The 10,525-nt window shown below is 37.1% G+C and overlaps 1 protein-coding gene across 1 annotated transcript; it reads left to right on the forward strand.

Moving 5' to 3' along the window:
- The first annotated feature begins 1,937 nt into the window (after positions 1-1,937).
- On the forward strand, positions 1,938-9,917 carry LOC104501079 (chromosome unknown open reading frame, human CXorf23). The gene is made up of 7 exons (XM_010144828.1): positions 1,938-1,978; positions 3,982-4,560; positions 4,904-5,569; positions 7,777-7,955; positions 8,597-8,711; positions 8,907-8,970; positions 9,795-9,917. The coding sequence occupies exons 1-7, from the start codon at positions 1,938-1,940 to the stop codon at positions 9,915-9,917; spliced, it is 1,767 nt and encodes a 588-aa protein (XP_010143130.1).
- The last annotated feature ends 608 nt before the right edge of the window (positions 9,918-10,525 follow it).

Raw genomic sequence — 10,525 nt, forward strand, 5'->3', positions numbered from 1 at the left:
TTTGACTAGTATGATCTTCGAGTAAGCAAAGGGCCTAAAGGTAATTAATGCTATGCAGTCCTCAGGTCTATGTCTTTGGGATTCAAGAGGCAATGCTAACTTTGTGTCTGAAAGTTCAGAGAACAAATATTGTATGTTGTCTTTGGGGTACTTCGGGGCTGGGTTTTTTTTTTGCTTCACTATCTCTTGCAATGCTTCTTACAACATCATGCCTTGTCTCATGGAAAGATTAATTGTGGAGCAAGTAGTTTCATAGTAAACAGGAGACTTTTGAGATTTAAAAACATAAATTCAAGTGGGTTTTCTCTAGAACTAAGCTATTGCTATGTCTTGCAAATAATTGACCAGTTAGCTTATGGTGCACCTTAATGAGCAGGAAGTGAACATTTCCAGAATCACTCTGAAATGTAGTAGATGTCTTGTCTAATGTCCACCTGGGGTGGTAGGCATCAGAAACGTGCTTTGAGTTCTCTAAAATACTGAGCTAATCATAGAAAAAATCAGATATAGCAAGAGGCAATATTTTATTTGACCAGTTAGTGTGACAAGACACTGGGTTAGTGGGGGCGAGACACTGGGTCAGGCATTTGGATGCACACCTACTTCTCCATGTATGTTACGTACCTTAAAGGTTGCTGGTTTGTCCCCCCTTTCAGGGTCAGTTGTTCAGGTAAAACAATAATGTTAAAGAAATTATTTGAGCACTGAGAGTGTTAAAAAGGCCACACTTTGCCAGTCCAGACTAGTTTTCTGTCTCCGTGAGTGTCCGTGAGCAAATACGCACAGAAAATACCAGAACATGTACGGCGTAACATTGACCTGGGCGTATTCTTCCAGTTTCAAGTGGCTGGTTGTTCATTAATTTCAGAGCTGTTGATGGGTCTGTTTTTTGTATCTATATTTCTGGGCTTTACAGCGTTTTGTGGTAGTTAGGAGCTGTAGGCATGGATATATGATCCAAATTCCAACTTTCAAGCAGTTATCTGGTAATTTCATTCTGCTTTAATCCTTTGATAAATAATGAATAATCATTCCATTCCTATTCACCAGTCACTCTACCGGTGAGTTTTTGTATTCTTTCATCACTTGTTTTCCAAATTTCTGGTATCTTTTTGCATAGAAGAGCCAGAAGGGTAGATTCCACTGATAGTTTTCTCGTTCTTTCATAGCTTTTTATGAGAAGGGATGCCCAGAGTTACTTCCAGAGGGTTCAGGAGCAATGCTTTCTGTCATAGTCATCTACTGTGTATTTAAATATGTGTCTAGGTAGTAGGTGAACGAGTTAAGTATAAAAATGAAAAGGTGTCTTTTATATGTGGTTTATTTGCATGAAGTGTGTGATGATACAGCAGTTAAGACTTGATGGAGCACTTTAAGTTTGCAGTAGGTCTGTAAAAATATTAGTGAATATTAGAAATTTGATCTTCAGAATATAACTCAATGCAAAAATACTTTTCTTTGTAAACTCAATTTTAAAGCTGGCTGTCTGTTGTCTATAGCATTCAATGCATACTAATAGTTACATAATTTTTTTCAGTTGCTGTAGCTTGCTTGTGAGATTACTAACATTTAAAAACAGTGAATAGGCAGCATTAGAAAATGGGGAAAAAAAGGGAGCAATGGTCAAATGTTTAAATCTTTATAGAGAAAAAAATCTGTGTTCTGAGATTGGCAGTGAGGAAAAAAAGTTCCTTGCCTTAAAATAAGAATTAGAGGTGAAATTAAAACATCCTAAAAGTATGGCTCATCCCAACCTTGAAGCATCTAATACAGTTGTGAGCGGCTGCGTGGTGCTTAATGGCAAACTGGGGTTAAACCACAGGAACTTGTTAAAAACAACTGTCCCTCTTGCGATTTGTAGTGCAATTCTGTTATCAGACTAGTAAACTGTGTAATTTTTACAGCTTCAAGAAACTCATATAAACACGTGAGAGAAGATGACAAGATCTAGATCAAGATCACCACGATGGAAACCAAGGTAAATGTTTATCTATAACTTGTGTTCTGAAATACAGCTCTATATAAACCTTTTTAATTAGGTCCTAAAATTTCCATAAAAGAAAAAGGAAATCGCATCCAGAATTGAAATTTGTATAATTTCTGAAAACAGACTTCAATTTGTTTTCCAAACTGAACACCTTCTGCTATTTTTTTCCAAATTTGCAATTTTATTACTATGATTTTTTTCGTAAACTGGATGTGTTAAGGTTTTGCTAACTCCCAAGAAACTTGTTCAGCCGGCATGTTTTGGGACTTGGTACTAGCCTAATCACAAAATCCAAGCACCAAACTAGTTAAGGTTATTTTTACTCAAGCACCACCTGGTGCACTTAATGTCTGTAGCTTGCTCTTATTTTGCCTCTTGATCTACAAGGAGGGCCAGATCAACTGCTTAACAAAAATGTTTCTTAGTTCAAACGCTAGGCTTTCTGAGCCGTTGGGGCTGATCAGCAGATCAATATTCAGCATGGTTAGATGTGCCTTGCAGCATAAAGTGAACCGAAAACATGGTAGTCAGTGCCGCCCTTCTTGGACAATAGTCTAGTAACATGTGTCATTTAAGTATGTCATCAGAATTTCATCCAGGCTACTTCACACCCTTAGTTACCTGCCCAATTTTTAGGACTTGCCATGCCAATCTGAGATGTTAAAACTAGGAGGCTGGAATACAATTTTAAGCTTTCAAGAGCTATTAGTGTGTAATGTGAAACTACTTTTTTTCAGGTTTTGGGTTGCTTTTCTCAACAGACTAATTCCTAATAAGGTTGTGATGACCAAGACCAAGGCAGTTTGTTAGATAACACAGAAAAACGTGGTGGTGGTGCGTGTGTGTGTGTGTTTCTTAGTTTGTTTTAAAAAAAAGATAAATTCTCGCTACTTCCATACGAGATGGATAGCTGTGAGTATGTGCTTTGAGTGAAGGTCAGGAAGGAATGCTCCAGCTCTCATTAAAATGCAAGCCTTAAACAGAACAACACGGGGCAGGGGCAGCAGCAGCAGTATGGGTGCGATTGGAAGTTAGCCATTGTAGTTTGAATTCATCTGCAGAAATGGAGCAAATAATTATGCCAGACTGTACATTTGCAACATGCGTGTAAAGGAAGTTATTTTCTTTAATTTTTTCAACTCATTAAAGAGTTTATTGAGTGTACAGTGAATACTTGAATACAAGCAGAACTGTTATGTCTGGGATTAATTTCTGGTTCTTGCTAGTGGCTTGTGTTGTTTTTATTTAAGGAGATTTTGGCTAAAAACCGTTAACAGTTTGGTTTCATTTTTGTTATTGTAATTGAAAATGCAAAGCTGAGTGATGCAATTGAGTAGATCTCAAGCAATGGAATCTTTAATAGCAAAAGCTGCAGTAAGTGCGCAAGTGTGTGTGTATACATATATGTACCTGTAAACACAATTACTCAAAAAGTCCAAGATTTCTTTCCCAAACTTGGTCTTTTCTGCAGGAAAAAGCCTACCTGTGTGACATATTCAATAGGATATTTTATAATGTTTTCGATCAGTTTTGGGGTTGTTTTGGCATGCAGAGAAAAGTGGATTGGGTTTGGTTTGGTGGTTCGTTTTTTTTTTTTTGCATTTCTTTATACTTTTTTTCTTCCCTTTTTTTCTGTTGGCACTGAAAAAGACAGGGCATGCTTGAGAAGTGTGAAAATGTATGTAACAGTTATTTTCAATGTAGTGGAAACTTCATATGTATGAAATTATTTTTAGTTTTAAATGAAAAAAAATGCAAAGAGAAAAATGATTGGCTCACTACATTTTGAGTGGGTTACTATGAAAACAGAGTAAAAAGTAAGCTTGGTACTCTGGCCAGGCACTCTAGATGTTTTGAATATCTTCGTTTTACACTTTTTACCAGTTGATTAAAATTGTGCACTGAACTACACTTCCTTAGGGAGTAGATGTTCTCATTAAGAGGTCAATTCAATTTTATGAGACTACTGAAAGTGGATTTTATTTTTGCCTTAGGTCTTTATCTCCAGCATTTAGGAGTCCGGAGCACCATAGGCAAAGGCATGCTCATACTAATTATGACTGTGAATATAAAAGCTTTCGTAAGGACTTGAAGAAGCCTATGCCTTGGAGAACAGAAGATGAAAAATATGGACAAAGTAATTCCAGGTTTGCACCTCATGGAAATAACCACCAGAGAATATATGAACGTCGATCACCTTCACCAAATCTGAAAAGAATTCCCATGGAAGATACTTACAGTCATAAGCCCTACAGAACACATTCATCTGAAAGAACTGAAAGCAATAGGAGATGCCAGTTACCACTAAAATACTCAGAAATACCATATAAAGAGCATGATCGTCTCTTTTACCAACACAAAACGGAAGATAGATACGTGTTTGAGCACTACAAAGTCACTGGAAGTGAAAAAGGAATGAAACCTTTTCATAGACCATTAGGGGCTTCATGTAAACTTGAAAGAAAATGGCATGAAGATGGCTTGAGGCACGAGAGGTTACATGAAGACAAGTATGGTCAGTCACCCAGAAGAGTTTCTCATGAATTTACGGCAAGGAGCTCTTTACAGAAGAGGTATAGGAATAAAATAATTAAAACCTGGGTATTGTGGTGTAAAGCCTCAAGTGAAAGTCTGTTTTCATTATAGTTGAAGATACCCACCTTGAAACACGTTGGCCACTTTGTAGTTTAATTATGGGCGACTGGTAGTAGTGAAATATTTGGCTTTTAAGTAAATCATATTGATGGCTAGAGTATGAAAGGCTAATATTTCTCTCTTGTGAGCCCCTGCACATCTGTACCTTGGCGTGAGGGATTATGGGTTAACTTGCCACGCATTCTGCTGTCCACCATTCTGCACATATAAGTTCTCACTTTCTTCTCTAGTGCAAGTGTAAATTGCTTTATGTCAACACAGGTATCCTGAAGATCACGATTACAGAGAATATGGGCACACGTCTAAAAGGGCTAAAGAAATGGAGAGGTATGACGGTGGAGAATTAGCAAGAAATTCCAAGTGGAAGCAAGAACGTTCTTTTCCACCCTACCAAGAAAAGGAGGAGCAAAGAAATTTGGGTGCCCAGTCCCACCGATCGGCTGAAAGGGAGTACGCGGAGGGTTCTGTCACAAAGATAGCCTATGAGTACAGTCACAAACGGCGCAGGCATCTGGATGGAGAAAAGCCTTTTTCAGATGATAGAGCTCAGAAGTATGTGAAGCAGGAAGACCAGAAATACGGCTCTTCTAAGGGTGCCCGGAATAGCAAAGAGTTAGATTACTTTAGTGGTGGAAGAGTGAGACGGACTGAAGAAGGGCACATTGAAGTACCTGTTAAATGTAGTTCAAAGAAGGGCTGCGATGCTTGTGTTAACTCTTCCAAAATTGATGTTGATCTGAGATCTTTTAAAAACAAACCGAAGGAAAGAGTAAGGAAAGAAGGGGAATTGAGGAAAAAAGTAGATTCCTCTGGTAGCCAACATGATTCAAGTCAAACTGTTTCAGATGTGAAAATGTCAGATGTCAACTGTAAGAGGGAACATCTCACAATCAAAGTGGACATGAAGAAAATGATCACCAAGTACAGGTATTGGTTTCCCCTCACCTCCTCCTCTTTATTCCTGCCTCTTTACAGTTGATGAATATTGGAGGAAGGCACAGTTCCTTTAAGAGGTAACCTGGACAAACTAAGGTTGTACCTTCTTATTTCAATTAAAATGTTACTTGCCCAGACTGCAAACTTACAGTCTACCTCTATTAAAACAAACAAAAATCCCCTAGTTCATTTCATGGAGATATAGTAGGAAGTGCAAAGAGCAGATATGCCTGATACAAACCTGTAGTTAAAAGTTGCTTATGATTAAGTAAAAGTGTTACTTTTCTGCTTTTTTTGTAGTTGTTGTTTTTAAATAAAAGCCTATTCCCATGCTTTCTTCTGGAATATGGTGGTATTTTTTGGACCGAGTCATCCCTCATTTCTTCTAAAAACCAGATAAACTTTAAATTACGTAAATCTCAGGCGCACATTCAGATGTTCAAGATCTGAAGTTCAATAAAGCTGTCAAAAAATTAGAGATACCGGGGCTATGTTATTTATTGTTGTAACAAATGAAGTGGCAATCTGTTGAGGTGTCAGAATTGAAAAGCAGTGGAGTCTGCTTCTGTCCATCTTGTGGTCGCCTTCAGCATTCCCAGTGCCAGATGAGTTGGAAAAAAGTGGTACTATTATGAAAATCTAGATGAGAGATACACAGTAGAGAGTAAGCAGCTTGGTTTGTATAGATTTTTGCAGGCTTTTCTGGTTTGTTGCCTTGCCATTGCAGGCAAAAATGTCATATAATGGCAGTAATCCTTTTAGGAAGTGATTGTTTTCTTTTCCAAAATGATCAGCCTTAATTTTTAAAGTATTTTTGCCTCTTGCCCCAAATAAAACTTCTGTAATAGCAGTTTTCTTGCCTTTCCAGTATTTCAGAAACATGTAATGCAAGGGGAAGTTACAAAGACAATTTACTGCACGTAAGAGGCTAACATTAAAGGCTGAGGAAAGCACCCTGGCTAGGATAAGCATTTAACTTTCTGAATGATAATTTAAGGAAAATAACTGCAAGCCTACAGGATGATTTCTGTATGGAGTAGCCCCTTGCTGCTGTTCTTGAAAGTCATGCACAATGGACGTGGTAATTATTTGCAGACTGAAGAAACTATTACATTGATTACAGCTAATTTCATGTGTGGGAAGTTTGCTTCTGTAGCCAGAAGTGCTAAATCTTTTATTTTTTTAAAGATGAGAGCACTGATTTTGCAGAAGGTGACTGGGAATATTCGTGCTGCCTTCTTTAGTTATTTAACAAATACCCAATTTGCGATGCCTCAGCTGAGAATGCTTTCTTTATAAACCTGGGGAGCAGGTAGACAATTCAAATCATCTACAGTTGAGATTGTTTCAATTCCCTCTTGCATGCATTTCTTTCCAGTTTACTGGGGCCAACTACGTGACTTCTGGCACCTGCTAGAGGCTATTTCTGATACAATTTTTATATGAAATTCTCGTTTTATTTGCTTCAGGTACAGGACTGGCAGGCACATAATCACTTTGCAGAATGCACAGTAAACAGAATCTTTATCCTAAAAGCTTTCACATGGGCTGTTTGAGTCCTCAGTTTGTCTTTCCAAATGACAAGCATTTTCCTTTGCAACAAGAACAGCAGGTTTTTTTAAGTGTTAGCTTCCTTGTCAAAATAATTCTTAAGCAGCAATTCAACCATTTGGGGTGTAAACTTACTTAGAATGAGTAAAATTTGACAAAAAGATGCTAAACGCGTTCTTAAGTTCACACACTGCCACTGTTTCATTAGGCTCAAGTGATGCTGTGAGATTTTTACATCTCTGAACTGTTCTTGAAAATTAACTGGTAGCTCCTTATAAACAAAGACACACACATAATCACCTTACAGAATTACACTGAAGAAGTATATCAGGTTCTTCATTTGCCTGTTTTATTTTATAATCTAGACAAACCAAGTTTAAAACTCACAAATTGAGGTAGTATGTACTTCATTGAAACAAATCTCTGAGAGTGTAGTCATATTGCTTTGTATTTTATTATAAGGCCATAAGGAAGAAAAGCTATTAAGTTTTTTAATGAAAAAAAGGAACAAAATAACAGATTTTCATTTAATCACATTTATTCCTAATACGAACTTCTTAATTTATTGTTTGGTTTTACTTGTTTATTTAAAGTTTTCAGATATAGTGCATTCTTTTAAAGTGAATACCTGCACATTTTTATTCTAGGACTGCCTCTAGTCATACTACTGAGCGACAGATGTCACATGATCTGGTTGCTGTTGGCAGGAAAAATGAAAATTTTCATCCGGTGTTTGAGCACATGGAATCTGTAACACAAAATGTTGAAAATGACCCATCAAGAGAATTTACTCAGGAAATAATCACAATTATCCATCAAGTTAAAGGTGGCTGTAATATTTGGGGTGTATGTCTGTGTTAATGTATTTGTAATTTTAGATATGGCATCCTTGTAAATCACAGGTGTTTGCCTTTGGCTTCGTTTGCATTTTGACTTCATTCTGTATTGTTTAATGAAAATGTAGATTGAGGGTTTAAAGTAGTTGGGTGGAGAACGATTGTAAGATCTCGATCATAATAGAGGCATTACTGTGAAGTGTTAAGATCAAAACGATTTTATGCTAGTATTAAAATTAACCTGCTTGTTTAGGGACAAGAGAAGAAAAAAGGAGCTTTGCTGTAGTGCCCGCTTTCTAGTTCTGTATAGTTTCTTTAGTTTTTCAGATTAGTGTTTAGACTGCTGCATCGTGTTCGTTGTTGAACTTTATGGATTCTAGACACTTGAGTACTACCATGATACAGCTGAAGTAGTTAACTTTCTGTTGGGCTTAATCTTGTTAAGTAAGAAAGATGTCTAAGTTGGGCTGGCCTAATCTCTCATATCTGAATGTTAAACTGCAAGTTTGAAATTTAATCTCAGAAGTTACCTTGGTGTCCTTAAGACTTAATCTTTTAAAAGATACAATTTTTCACTGTGCATTCTGAATACTACAAATAAATGTTCTTCTACTTAATATCTCTTCAACAGCAAATTATTTTACGTCTTCTGACATAACTTTACATGAACGGTTCTCAAAAATTCAGGATAAATCAACTGCAAATATTAACGAAGCTAAAATACGTTTGGATCCAGAAATTCACAGGTAATTAATGTGCTTTTTGCCTTAATTTACTTGCATTAAGGTAGTTAATCTTCAGTAGAGTACACGAAGTCTAGTGTTTTTTGCATGGACCACGCTGCCTGCCCACAGTCTGTAAAGAATTCCGTAGTTGGTCAGTAATGCCTTTGCTATTTGTAGTGATGGCACTTGTTCTTATGTTGTATTTTTGTGTTCCAGGAGGATTGACATGTCTTTAGCAGAACTTCAGAACAAACGAATTGTGCCGTTGGAATCTCCCCAGGTATCTTGATTTCTTAACTTCTTTGGCAAACAGTAAGTTTAGATAATATAAACAAAACCTTCCCCTTGCTATTGGTACATCCTTTTTACATGCTTCAAAGGCCATCAGTAAGTTATTATTATGAAAGAAAGGCACACTTGAGCGTATTTACAGATACCACAGTGCTGCCAGTGTACTGTGACGGTTGAGTAAAATGCAGGTGTGTTCTCTGGAGTAGCTGGAGTGGTTATTCCTGCTCGCTTGAACCCCTTATCTGTTTTTAAATAGTGCAAATACTAAATAGGTGACTGACGTGTGGCTTTTACTTTCCCTCTGAGATTAGAAAAAGCCTTAATGTTTCTTCTACCCTAATGTTAGAATGGCCCAACAGGCACATAATTCCTCATAATGCTTTTTTATCCCATGCTTTCATCCATGGACGTAGGATTTTCTGTCTTCCCCTTTCAAGCCACACTTGCTGTGATTTAGTTACCATTTTTTTTCTATAGTAGAGGTATGTGGAAATTCAATTTAATTGCAAATAGTAGAACTTCTTAAAGAGTTACTGAATATTTTTGCCTTTTCAACTCCACACAGAAATAGTGTGCACAGTTCACTGTTGTTTGGACTCTTGTAAAAGGGCAGATGGTGCAAGAAAGGATAATTGTTTGGTACTACATTTTGTTATTGTTGTGGAGTTTGGATCCTTGGGTTGACGTGCATCCCTCCTATGGGCAGATAGTTGGACTGCATGGTATATACCAGATGCAGCTCCTGAAGGACAGAATCACATCAGTGTTTAGTTATTACTAGCTCACTTGACTTTAACCCCTCCTCTTAACTAGAACATCATGAGAGTGTTAGAAGATCCAAATGATCTACGGCATGATATAGAAAGGAGAAGAAAAGAGAGATTGAAGAATGAAGATGAGAAAGTGTTTCATGTAGATGATGTAACTCCAAGGTAATTAGCAAATAATGATCTTGTTGACCCAAGTCTGTAGTTCTTATGTTCATTTTTTGACTCTACCACAGTTACGTTCACATTTCTTGTGATTCTTTGCCATAATTTGTCCTTGAAAAATTAAACTGATGTACATTGCAAACTGCTCTAGAATGGAGTGTACCTTGAAAGAGATTAAGCTGCAGTGGGAAAAAAATGAAAAGCAACCTCAAACTGTAGCACTGAGTGGGAAGAGGCGAAGAAATTAATTTAAAGATGGTTAACTGTTTTTAAGCTCGTTGATGTGCCATATAAAACTACAAGATGCCAGGAGAATGTTGTTATAAAAGCATTCTAGGATGAATACCTTGTTGTGTTGTCTTGGTTGTTTTGTAATGTCATGTGGAATATCAACAAAGAATTGGAATTTTTCTGATTCTTGGAGGATTTTATGAAGAAAAGCTTGGTGTTTTGTTTTGTTTTTTTTTGAGTAGCTTTTTACTGCTATGAATCCCTCCAGCACGTTGTTAAAAGGTGCTCCAGGGGGTGTTTGCTAACCTCAGTCATGCTGTTTCACTTTTGATGGTGTGAGGTTGGTTGATTAGCGAGAGATGGCTTGGCTTATTTGTATTA

This window comes from Buceros rhinoceros, unplaced genomic scaffold (genome assembly GCF_000710305.1).
Source record: "Buceros rhinoceros silvestris isolate BGI_N320 unplaced genomic scaffold, ASM71030v1 scaffold61, whole genome shotgun sequence".
NCBI lineage: Eukaryota > Metazoa > Chordata > Aves > Bucerotiformes > Bucerotidae > Buceros > Buceros rhinoceros.